The 13,779-nt window shown below is 41.0% G+C and overlaps 1 protein-coding gene across 1 annotated transcript in view; it reads right to left on the bottom strand.

Annotated features, from left to right (window-relative positions):
• The window catches only part of HECW2 (HECT, C2 and WW domain containing E3 ubiquitin protein ligase 2), a 119,441-nt gene that overhangs the window by 81,328 nt on the left and 24,334 nt on the right, over window positions 1-13,779 (bottom strand). Inside the window, exon 2 of the mRNA XM_009331466.1 lies at window positions 3,183-3,290. Coding sequence (XP_009329741.1) covers window positions 3,183-3,290 — 108 coding nt within the window. The remainder of the gene's footprint in view (window positions 1-3,182; window positions 3,291-13,779) is intronic.

Consider the following 13,779-nt stretch of genomic DNA (forward strand, 5'->3'; position numbering starts at 1 on the left):
GTTGGCCTTCTGGGCTGCGAGCACACATTGCTGGCTCATGTCCAGCTTTTCATCCACCAGTACCCCCAAGTCCTTCTCGGCAGGGCTGCTCTCAATCCCTTCATCCCCCAGCCTGTATTGATACCAGGGGTTGCCTGGACCCAGGTGCAGGACATCGCACTTGGCCCTGTTAAACCTCATGAGGTTCACACGGGCCCACTTCTCCAGCTTGTCCAAGTCCCTCTGGATGACATCCCATCCCTCTGGCGTGTCAGCTGCACCACGCAGCTTGGTGTCATCTGCAAACCTGCTGAGGGTGCACTCGATCCCACTTCTATGTCATTGATGAAGATATTAAACAGTACTGGTCCCAATACGGACACCTGCGGGACGCCACTCATCACCAGTTTCCATCTGGACATCAAGTCGTTGACTACTACCCTCTGGATGTGACCATCCAACCAATTCCTTATCCACCGAACAATCCACCCATCAAATCCATATTGCTCCAATTTAGCGAGAAGCATGTTTTGGGGGACTGTGTCAAAGACTTTACATTAAGTCCAGACAGACAACATCCGTGGCTCTTCCCTTGTCCACTGATGTAGTGACTCCATCATAGAAAGCCACTAGGTTGGTCAGGCAGGACTTGCCCTTGGTGAAGCCATGCTGGCTGTCTCGAATCACCTCCCTGTCCTGGCAGTGAAGCTCTGGCAATGAAGCATGGTCAAGTTGCTAATGGTCTGCAGCATGTCATTACTGTGAGGAGTAAATATGACAAACCCCTAATACCATGACCTGTATCTGATACAGTCTGCCTCCTACCAAAGATATTTGTAAACATAAGAAATCTACAACTGTAGAGTTCTTTCCAAAATTTGGAAAATAATGGCAGATTAAAGCATCAGAGATACCTTAACTTCAATAATCACGCACATATTTACCGGGGATGTTAGCCTCTCCATTTGCCATCTTTTGCTCCCTTGCTATGGCAGTGGCATCACATGCAGTGCTACACTGAGAGTACAAATGATATCAGCAGTCTGGCAGGAGAAAGAGGCTAACAGGGGAGCTAAGTTCATCTTCATGGCTGGCACAGGCTGTGCTGTGTCAGTGTCTGCAAAGCATGGTGAGAACCCTGACAGCACAGCTCTTCTCACACCCGGCCTGGTGCTGCACCACAGAGGCCCTAACACTGTGGTTATACCTGAACTGCACACAGCCACCTGCTGTGTTTGCCTGAGCTGTGATTTAGTGATCTGAGGAATAAAAAAGAAAGAAAAAAAAAAAAAAAGAGCAGCTGCCTGTAGTTGCATCAGAGTTGCTTCGTCCCCTATAAGCTAAAAGAAAAAGCCTTGCTGAGCAAACATGGTCACATATCTGTGGAGCCTTCTAGTTTAAAAAGGGGAATCAGAAATTCAGTTAAGTGTTTCAGTGCAATTTTTGGCCTCTCACTACACAAGTGTCACTGGAGACATATTTATCTGCTATACTATGTGCTATAGCAACATATGGTCATAAACATTCTTTTTTACAGTTCTGAGCTGTGGCATAATTGCTTGTCTCTTGTTCATTGTATGGCAGCAGAACTGTTCATTAGTAAAGCTAACCACAACCAAAGACCATATATCCTGCACTCTTTATACAAGGTGGTTGCAAAGTGCAGTTAGTTGTGAAGTGCAAAGTCAGTTGCAGCTGATTTTAAGTCAAAACTACGAGTTCTTGAAGCATTAGCCTAGGTTACTCACATGAACTAAAAATGTTGTTCAAGAGCCTCATCTCCATACATTATAGAGCAACACATAACCAGCTAAAAGATACAAACATCCTTGAAGTCAAACTGCCCATATTGGCAACAATACTCATAGAATATATGTACAAGAAAGATGAGGCAATGAATTCTTCTAACATACATTTTAATCTGCTTTAATATACCACTGCCTTTGGCACCAGGAAAGTTAATTATCTTGATTTTTATTATTTTCTTGATCTTCATCTTCAGTTCAATTATTTTTTCCTGTAATGAACTCCTGAAATTGAATTTAATTTTATCCTATTAAAGCTTTTTTTGTGTGTATTAAAGAAACGTGCTGCGTAACGCATAGGGTAACTTGGCAAGAATCAATGATGAGTTCTAGAAATAAGAGGTTTTAATAATTATTTATAGTACAGGGTATACAACACCTCTTGAAATACATGTGTTGCTGTTGTATCAGTTAATTAGAAGAAAAATTTCTGCCAAGACCTACAGTTAGCAGCACTGCAGTACAGTGAAGTAACAGAGTGGGAGTATTTTTTTTTTTTTTTTTTTTTTTAATTTATGAAGGAAGAGTCATTGCTGTGAGGCTAAACAAGTGGTAGAGCAGCTCACAGCTCTTTTGGGACTGATTGCCACTTTGATACTTGGCATATGAGAGTTTCCAGCAAGCTCAGACACAACATCCTAGGATTAGAACATCAACTTCCTTAGGGGATCATATGCTTTAGATGGTAAGATAGCGCCTTTTCATCAAAAGGCAAAAAACAAAGGTAATAATAATAATAGCACACAGCGGAGTGGCTTAGCTTCCTATAAATCCTGGTCGCCTAAGGGAGTGGCCTAGCTCCTCGATTTGAAGCTTGGCTACCAATACTCATTATGGAGTTCAACTGAAGATTTTTTCTTTCAGTCACACAAAGACTCTCAATATTTCAAAACTGCCTCGTGGATTTCCCAGCACAACAAAACTTCATCTGAGAAATCCTGATGCAACTGGACAGGATGCTGGCACTTCCTAGAGACAAATCTAACCTTCATACTAACAAACATTAGCAAGCACTACTAGCTTATTACCTTTTCCTTTGTGTGCATTTACCATTAATTGGTAAATTGTCCAGCTGAAATTTTAAACTTTTGGGGAAGGGACTTAATCTTTCAGTGCGTATATACTATACGACATTGCACAAGGCGATTTCTTCCTCCTTTAAACTAAAGCATGCTGTCTAAGAACATTCCTAGAATACAAATGTACATCTAAGCTCAACTCCATTTTTATAATGTCCAGCAAATGCACTGGAAAATACTGCCCCTTAGAGCAATACGATCAATTCCTTTAGTTTATCAGAGGGATTGATGAAACGGATATCAAATGCCATCTTCTGGACCTGCCTTGACACAAAGGCATGCTTGCCTTTGGATATGCATTGGATAAACAGGTACTCACATTCCATAAAATAGGGGCCAGGTTCAATTCGCCACACAATTTGTCCTTTTTGCGTGCCAGTCACTCCCCGATTTTTGGAATCCCAGAAATTGGCTGGAGAGTTCTCATCTGAAAGAGGAAAGAAAAAAAAATTGTCAAGTAGTATTTATAACAGTAGTTTTCTTGGTTTTCTGTTTCAAGAGGCCCAGATACAAAAAGTTACTTGTGTTAAAAAAAATAATAAAAAAAAAAAAAAATCAAACTGGCAAAAGATAAATGGCTTCTCTTTTACAGTTGATAGTTAGGTCAATTTATGCAGAGTGAGCAGACATACACACCGCCAAAGTAAATATATGGTTTCCTCTAAGAAGTGACCTGCCAAGGTAAAGTATTTAATGCCAAAACTTCCCTAACTCAACAGAGAGGCTATTGGGAGTGTATAGCTGATTGCAAGTTCATTACAGAGTTACCACACTGTTTTATACAGCAGTCCTGCTCTGCAATGTGAAAATCTAGCTGGGAAGTACAAAATTGCAACTAGAGGTACCAAGACTTCAGAGAACTGAGAGGCAAACAGTAAGTATCTGCAGATCAGTTTAGCAATATCAGTATCTTCCCCTCCTGAACTAAGGTTTTTATCATAACAGTAATGAACACCGGTCTTGGTGTTTGTTTTTTATGTACCTGCCTGTATTCAGGCATCCAGAACGCTGTATGAATGAAAGAAAACCAGAGTGAGAAGCTGTTTGAAAGGGCACGAAGGTTAGTTACGATGACCCAGAGGAAGCTGACATAAATCCAGCTTAACTTCTTTCGTACAGGAAATTCTTCGGAAGTATGCATCATAACGTTTTACAAGTGCATTTAGGCAGCTGTTTCTTAATTAGACAATTATACCTGTGACCTGAAATACAACATCCTAATTCTTTCCAGTGGTACTTGATATCCCTTAGTCTTAATTATTTTTTTTTAAATCCTGTTTTATCACATACATTTGAGTGCGTTCTGCAATCTTAAAAAGAATTCACTAAGAACTTAGCCTACTGTGGCTTTGTTCATGAAGCTCCTATCCATTCAAGCACGTTTTCGTTGTACTTTGGTAGGAACTCCTGCACAAATAAGATCACAGAATTCTCACCTACATTTTAGAAATCCATATGCTACTTATGAAAGAATAATAAACAATGCAACTTTGTTACTTCTATCTTAAAAATATAAACTTACACTAAAGCTTCTCTTTCTCCTTTTCATTCTGACTGTTTATCTCGGTGTATGCACAATAACTCTACTGAATCGTGATTTGTGCAGTCTGTACATTCACATCCCACCAAACTGACATGCAAAGCATTACCAGACACATGCTGGACTTCTGTGATTGCTCAAGAGTAAGTTACACACCCTGTCCGCAACCTGGAAGAGCTCTGGAGAGTCAAGAGGCAACCATGGCAAGCCACTGACATTTTTATGCCTCCAGGCATGGGCGACTTTGAGAATTTTTAGAAAGCTGTGCTCTGAACACCTCAACATCACGATGAGTCCAGAATAGTTTCGTAATTATCTCAATGACAACAAGAAGGGAGAGGAGGGTTCTCCTAATGCCTGTGATCCTCCAGCATATAATACCCTCAGGTTTAACTTTTCGCGTGGAATCAACATGATAGTACATAAACTGCATACAGCATAAAGTCAGGCACAGAGACAGTAAAAACTTAAAACATGTATAATTATTCTTCATTACAGCAAAAAACTTTCAGAGTAAACAAAGCTGTATCTCACCCATGTACTTTTTTTTTTTTCTTCAAAGCTATATAAAGAGGAACTCAAAGTACAGCCTGTAAATCATCCCATGGGCCTCAGAAAAAAAAATCTCTGTGGCCTGCAATGACACTTTAACCGAAACAATACACTGTTGACTTATTTATTTACTTTTTTATTTTTTAATGTGCCTTCCTAACCCAAAGCCCACTATTATCTTCCAAAGACAGAACTCCGGGAAGCCATGAGATAGAGCTTAACTTCCAGCGAATCTATACTAGTGCCTGCTTTGGTCCACCATACCAACTTGGTTATCCAAACCATCGCTACTAAATCATTGATACTCTGCCCACGCTACCATTGCAACAGAAGGTGGTGGAGACAGAGGGATGAAAAATGCTGACAGACCACTGCCTGTCAGCAATTGACTCAATTACAGAATTTATTTTGGACAGCTTTGGTTTTCTTCTGAAACAGCTGATTTTTTTTCTACTTTTATGATGTTATTCACATAGGCGAAAAAAATAACATTACTAATGCATATGGAAAAATAACTTCAAACCTCAGTTCATGGATTTTAAAAAAAGAAACTGAACAGCAAATAAAAATTAAATAGCATGAAAACATTAAAGTACACAATATTGGTGAAATTTACTTATCAACACTGCAATAAAAAACAGTTAAACAGTGATAGTCTCAGTAATAGTCAGCTGTGCAAAAAAAAAAAAAAAAAAAAAGGTGTTAGAGCTTGTTGTGGTTTAACCCGGCAGGCAGCTAAACACCACACAGCCGTTCGCTCACTCCCCACACCCCAGTGGGACAGGGGAGAGAATAAAATAATAAAATAATATTAATAATTTTTTTAAAAAAGTAAAGTTCACGGGTTGAGATAAAGACAGTTTAATATGTCAGAAAAGGAAGTGAAAATAATAATAATTATGATAAAAGAATATACAAAATAAGTGATGCACAATGCAATTGCTCACCACCCACCCACCGATGCCCAGCCAGTCCCTGAGCAGCGGTCACTGCCCGCTGGCTAACGCCCCCCAGTTTATACACTGAGCATGACGTCACATGGTATGGAATATCCCTTTGGCCAGTTTGGGTCAGCTGTCCTGGCTGTGCCCCCTCCCAGCTTCTCGCTGGCAGGGCATGAGAAGCTGAAAAGTCCTTGACTAGTGTAAGCACTACTTAGCAACAACTAAAACATCAGTGTGTTATCAACACTATTCTCCTACTAAATCCAAAACACAACACTACGCCAGCTACTAGGAGAAAATTAACTCTATCCCAGCCAAAACCAGGACAAGAGCACAAAAAGCAGTGTCAGAATTACCACTACCTCATCCCTCTTCTTCCCCTCAACATATATATGTATGTACATGTGTATATATACACACACTATATATACACATATACATATATTCCATAGGGAACTTCAATTCTACGAAGTTCTAGTCCCCTTTTAGCTGATAATTGTTGCTGTTTATGAAACTGGCAGCTGTTCCAGAATCTGGGCCAAAGAGTAGACATAAATATCCCTTCCCAGAACATAAAATATGCAACAAAATACTGTCTTACTGCATTGGTATCTTGTCCAGTGAGGCTATACTTCTGAAAGAAATAAAACAATGCAAGATGCACAGTATCTTTCTATCTTCAGTAATTCTTAGACACAAAATATTACAGAAAGTAACATTTCTCAGAGCTGCAACCCCTGCACAAATCAGGGCATGTGAGATATGTTCTACAACGAATAGTGGGTAGTAATAAATATATCACTGTGTGGAACTTCACACTGACTAGTGCTCCTTGAAATCACTGTAAAGCAAATGTGTTCTGAGTAATAACGTTTTCTTTATTTAACTGCTGAGCAATCAGCCAAACCTGGTATTAAGAACTGAACTCATTTTTTTCCACTTTCAGGCTTCATCATCATTACAACACCCTTTAAGGTTAAGTTAGATACCAACGCATCTGTAATACCCACAGCTTGTGCTCTCCTTGTCAGTACTGTAGTTCTCTACCTGTACCCACAGCTGTGCCCTGATGTGACAGCGCATAGGATGCATCTCCCTCTGCCATGTGTCAGTTCGGTATGGCTATCTCATGTGAAAAGCAATATAGAAGTACTGGATAGATGGATGAACAGTGCAATGAAAGAAGAAGGTATCATTTTTACAGAATTAGTTTTCACAATAAAATTATACCCATAAAAGAGTAAGAGCCATAAGAAATTCCAGTATGCCTGTGCCTTTTCTGTACTGGGAGCCCAGAACTGGGACACAGCACGCAGATGTGTCTCACCAGTGCTGAGTAGAGGGGAAGGACCACCTCCCTCAACCTGCTGGCTAAGGCTCTTTCTCATGCAGCCCAGGACGCCTGTGGGTGGCCAGGGCACACTGCTGGCTCGTTTGACTTGCTGTCCACCACGACCTCCAGGTCTTTTTCTGCAAAGCTGCCTTCCAGAAGGTCAGCCCCCAGCTTGTCCTGGTGTCAGGGGTTACTCCTCCCCAGGGGCAGGACTTGGTATTTCCCTTTGAACTTCATGACATTCCTGTTTGCCCATTTCTTCAGCCTGTTGAGGTTCCTCTGAATGGCTGCACAACCATCTGGTTTATCAACTGCTACTCCCACTTTTGCATGAAGATGTTACGGAAAACAGCGCTGAAAGCCCTGCTAAGCCAGTATCTGACATCAGGGGCCAGGAGGCTTCTGTGGAGTTCACGTTTTGTTCTTTGTGTCTTACCACTTTCGCTATTTCTGTCTTAGGAAAAAGAATAAGCTACCTGAAATCCATCACCTTACAGAGTCATCTTGCATAGCTTAAATCAACAAATAAATAAATAAATAAGATACAGTCTTTTATAAGACAGTTGAAAAGCACAAACTGCTACTGATTAATATGTGAAACAAGCCTGATAGTGCCAGTGCACAGACTGGTTATATGCAAACCAACACTCATCTTCTGGTCCCAGTTTCTGTGGTCAGTAGTGTTAGGTTATGTGATAAAAGGCTTGCCTCCTTGAATACGAAGGATTTTTATTCTTCAAATACAAAAGCATTATAGAAGTCCCAAACTCCTAGTGTGGAAACATCACAGATTGCTTACTGAATAGGAAAAAATTTTAAAGTTCCCTATAGCAATCTGGGAGCTTCAAACTTTTGCATACTGATCTCTTTTCTGTAACACATTTATAAAGATGCTTATATGCAGAGCTCAGAGAGAAGGTGATGCTTAACAGATTCCGAATGTCACTGAATGGTTTTAGTTATACACAATTTTACAATTTTCATCTTTCACTACCATATATGGGTATTCTAATTCACAGCTTTTGAAAAATCTGTGCAGCTTACCTGAGAAAAGATCAATCATGCCGGAAACACCACTGTATCCCTGCATAATTCTGTTATCCTCATTTGGGATTTACATCCCAATCTCCATTTTTTCATCCCCTTCTGGAAGATGTTTTATGCAAAAATCTTTTGCAGTGCTTGTATTGTTTATTCTTAATTTAAAATTTTAAATTAAGTTCAGATTGTCAAAATGCTGACTTCCTTAGCATTTTAAGTTGATTTTCATAAGTTTTTGGGCACTGAAGATGATGTGTGTGATGCATCCAATTATTAAGAGGAGTGTTTGTACTCAGCCCGGGAAACTTACAAAGCAACATCTAAATGTTATTTGTCTTGTCAGGTGTTCTCTTAGAGTATGAATCAGAGGAGCTGGAAGGCTGGTAGATAGCCAGGCTACGTATAGTTTCGTCTCAAGCTGAGATTCATCAATCTGTCATCAGTTTCTCTCATAAGTATACTATTAAGAATGATCATCCTCTATGTATTTTACTCTGTCATTTCACTCAGTCTTTAAAAGTAACAGGTTTGTAGTTAATCTGCATCGGAGGATATTTCTGAACTTAATTTTGAGCCAACCATCAGGAAATCTCTAGGATGGCATTTCCAATGTAAAAAAGAAATCTGATTTACATGCATTTTACTGCATGACTTCCAAAACCTCAGTCCTGGTGCCAGTAAGTGCACCCTGCTTTTTTGTGTGAGCTTTGTTTTACAAGCAGTAAAACAGACTGTCATCAAAATGTAAGATTAGTAAGAACATTCCAAAGAGTACTTACTGTGGATTTTGAGCAACTGACTGGGAAAGTTTGTAACGCTAAATTTTGTGCAGTGTTTTCACTTTGGTAACCTCTAATAATTTTAATTCTAGAAATACTTTAAAAAAAAAAATCTGTGGGTAATCGTTAAAGAAGTAGCACAAAGTTTAGTGAACTAACGAACTAAATAAATTTCTCCTTTATATCCAAAATATGCTTAAAAGCAATTGAAAACTGCATCAGGACACAATTAAAGGAGAAGACAAATTTTATCACCTGAGGCCTCACTGCTTTTCTGGAAAGCCAGTAAGTAAATTAACAATTTCAAGGCAGAGCTTCCATCGCAAGCATTATTATAACAAATCACATTATGTCAACCCATTTAAAATACACTACATATCAGTTACTACTGTACAAACAAATATTAACCCACCACGTACAGCTTACGTTCTGTGATTTTCAGAATTCCCCACCTCAGTCTGTGAACAGTTCACAGGCTGTCTGGTGGAACCAAAACATTTCTCACAGAAGACAGCACTAACGTACGCAGTACATTCCTGAAATTAAAGATCAACACTTAGTTGCACCTTCTAGCCTTACCTGGCCATTCCAAAGGATGTTTGTGGATCCTAAACTGCATTCCTCCATCTGAGCCCAATTAACAAACGGAAGAATAAAAAAGATGAACGTTTTACAGGACAGATCCTGAAAATAGCATCCCTGTTCCCAATCACAAATGGTATTTTCTGTGAAAGTTGCCTTCTGGACCCAGCCTATGCAGCTCAAGTTTGGAGGCTTTAGCTCCGTATTAGCACTGTTGCATAATCTCAGCTCCACGAGGCACGTCTGTCCTCTCCCTTCCTCTTGTCATTTGAAGGAAAGGGTTTTAGAAGCACGTTCTCAAACTCCCTGGCAGTTTCTAGCAGTTACACACAATCTTCTGCCTCTTCTCCTTTAATCAAGGGTTTATCAAGGTTCAAACAGCCCGTGCTAAAACATGTGAAGTATTATGTCCTTCAAGCTCAGCTATTTGCCGCCACTCCCCTCCAAAGGGTACAGGATGCCGAAGCCCCATCCTCCCTCCACTTCCTTCCTCGCCTTGTCCAAGGGAGGGTTCTGAGGCACGGCCACGGCCCCGCAGCGTGGGGCGGGCTGATGTAAACAGGAGGATCGTTAAATCCTAGAAATGACGGCAAGGCAGCCACAGCAACGAGCACGGCAGGATCTCACTGGAATTGCTGGCTTTTGTTTACTCAGTATTTCGCTCTCCCGCATGACTTCCCCACAAATCCAGTTACTTTGGAGAAGACGAGACTGCTCCATGACGTTCGGCTGGGATGAAGCTGCCTTTAACCCAGGATAACTCTGCACTGGGCACTCCTGAGCAGAACGATAAGCAGGTGGCAGAGAGCTGCTATTACTACCTCTCCTCTTTCAGGTTGGTAAATGCCACCTCTGCGCAGGGGCTCGGACAAGGCTCCATTTTGCCAGATGCTCTGACTGCTCACAAGCCTCCGGGTGGTGCTGGCAGCTGACCTGCAACTCCTTCAACTTATGGTAAGGACCCAAACTGTGCTAAAGCAGCCCCAGTACCGCAAGAACAAGAAGGGTACTTAAAGGTATCTTTGCAATCTGGTCCACGGTCTGCAGATCGAGTCCTTCGCAGCACACATTTCATGAAATTGTACGCTTGGGGAGCACTAGGTTCAAGCTCTCAAAGCAAATGTTGGTTTTCCTAGTAATAATCAGATAACAAAAAACAGGGGGGAAAAACAAAAACACTCTTACAGGAGTATTTATTTATACTCAGCTTGAAGACTTCCCAAAAAATGCTTCCAGTCAAAGAAATTAAGATGGACTTTTTGCTAACAAGAACTGAAAGCTACTGTATTACTTTATATTTGCATGAGCACCTCTAGGAATTGTATTTTCAAAGGACAGGAGGGGAAAGAACACCAGAACTGGACTACTGTAAGAGAAAATTAAAACACTGCTGTCTACTAAATGGCTGGAAACTGTCCTCCCTTGAATGCCAACAGAGCAACCCTCCAAAAAGTTGAGAACAACAAAATTCTTGGACAGTCTTAAAAGCTGCCTAAGCAGCTACTAGATCCTACTACATGCTATCACAGATCTCTTTATTCTTCGTGCCACTTCGGAAAACTTGGATAGTAACAAAAATGTAAGACACAAATCTTCAGCTGAGAAAAGCAGGGGCAGAAAAGTAAGAGGCGGAGAAAGGTACAACAGATGCTCTTACAGCCTCACACAGGAGAGCATGTTTGGGCTCTACATGAAGGTGATGGTGCACTGCCAGAGGCTGCAGGGTGACACTCTGAACTCCAACCTAGACACAAATATCAGCCTCCTGGTGACACAGTCCTGCTGTATTAGCAGTGAAGGATCATAATCATCTATATTCAGATATTTAATATCATGACCCAGGGTCAAAAGAGTGAGGAGGTGTTTGCTCCTAACTGCACAGGAGCAATTTGTTCCCTTGCACAACCAAAATTAAGGTTCACATACCTCCACTTACTGCCCCTGGCACTGTGGGCAAGAAGAGGAAAGACTCCACCCGCATTCCCTCATGTGCCCTCTGCGACCCCCTACAAACCACATATTATGTTGCTGGCATTTATTGCACTCTATTACTTTACACAGCAAGAGCAATTATTCATTTTTCTACCTGTGACTGCAGGATGGTCAGGAAGAAGCTGTATTTCTCTAACACTTCACTCCTACTTCAGCTGAGGAAACAGAACAAAGGTAGAAGCCATACCATACACCCCATCCAAACACTGAACAATGAAACCTTTTTGCTATTGAAGCTTAAATTAACAGAGTGGCAATTTTATTCTGACACTGGCCATAAGATGGACTATTTCCTTCTTTTTCAAGAATTCTACTACTACATTTTGTTTCCTTCTATACGTGTGCTAACACTTCAATGTGGGGATCAGAGCATCTCCATGTGCCCTCACACAATGTGATATTTCAAGGCACAGCAGCAGCTCAAAGGATTAGTTAACTAAAATGCAGGACATAAAGGTATTGCAAAAAAATACAAGTACTTTTTTCAGACATATGACACAGTACAATGGCAGGAATAAAGTGGAATTCCACTTCTCTGTATTCAAAGTAAAGACATCATTTAAATTCAAAGCATTCACAGACAAAAATAAATCCTCTCACCCATCTCACTGGCAAAAATTCAAAAGCGTAACAATAGGAAGGAAATGACCTCAAGCTTAACCTCTTTCCTGAAAATCTTATTAATCCTCCGCCATAAAATGATGTGAATTTCATTCCCATCTACACTTCAGGTTTCACATATGTGCCAGCCCCACGGCTCAAGCGCTCTATGCAGCATGGGTCACCGACCAGCTGATCAGGCTCACCTGGAAGCCAGATGCTACACAACACACGTACGCAATGCTTGGGTGTTTCTGCAACACACCACAAGATACCGGATACTATGAGAAAGGCATAATGTTAGACAAAAAAAATTAAGCTAGAGAACAACACTGAATAAACTCTGACAGATGGTACAGCATGCCCTTAGACATAAAGACCATTAGATACTTCATCATATTGCAGAAGAGTCCCTACATCTTTGCAAAATGCTAATAAATGACCTACCATTTAGTTCATTGAGGTCCAGCTGGCTTTATGTGGGTGTAAATATAGCATGGGGGATGCTTCCACCTCCTCCTCAAGGAAGCATCACACAGCTGAGGCAAGAGCTGCACCACCTCTCACATCAACTCACAATTGTCTCAGCTGCTAATGGTTTGGGCAAAGGGACATCTGCAGGAGGTGGAAACACCCTGTTCCTCAGGGGCAAAGCCAGGGGGCTTTGGTGCCCCATCAGGGGCCACCAGGCAGGGAACAGTTTGGAAATCCAGATTTAGGCCACCAATGGCTCCTGAAGTTGGACTACACTTATAATCTAACGTATTAGACTAACTCAGTGGTCTATCATATTATAAAGATTAGAGAACAGGAGGACAGCAAAGATGCAAGCAATATATACTGAGGAAGAGAGGAGTGTCTCTCTCCTGTAGCATCACCCTTGACACTTTCAGAAATCTCCCCCCCGCCTTTTTATTTTAAGCACTTCGCTGTGTCTCACACCTTGTTAAAACTCCAATACAAACCCATCTTCACAACCATCATTCCTTCTCAATGTGCTCCTCTCTGTGATGTCGAGTTCCCCACCATATCCCCAAACACACCCCAACACTCCCACAACCTTGTAGCCTAAAGGTGATTATCTCCTGCTTTTTATGGTAGCAAGTCCAAGAAAAACAAAAAACACCTCTGTCTACAAGTATCCTAAAGGCCTGTTATTCTGGGACAGGACTGTTTAGCAAATCTAGAAACACAAGCCATTTTTCCTAATTAACCGTAAAAGGTCATTTGGGGGGTAAATCTCATCAGAGCTAGATTTTAAACAAACAAACAAAAAAAGGCTGTATCTAAGCTTTTCTGTGTCATATTTAGTCTGCCAGTCTCAGTTTATTGTGGAATGTTTTTCATCATTTTCCTTCTTGACTGCAACCTTATATAGTGTCAGATAAGCACTTGTTTGCTGGCAGCGCATGAGCTGCTGAGCTTGCTTGTGCTGCACACAGAAGAGGACTGCAGCTTCCCAAGAATAAAGGGCATGCACTTTTATCTGTGACCATGTTCCCATCACAAGTCTGTGCCAGAAAAACTAGAAAATATAACAAAGTATTCCTGCT

Source organism: Pygoscelis adeliae, unplaced genomic scaffold (assembly GCF_000699105.1).
Source record: "Pygoscelis adeliae isolate BGI_AS28 unplaced genomic scaffold, ASM69910v1 Scaffold160, whole genome shotgun sequence".
Taxonomy (NCBI): domain Eukaryota; kingdom Metazoa; phylum Chordata; class Aves; order Sphenisciformes; family Spheniscidae; genus Pygoscelis; species Pygoscelis adeliae.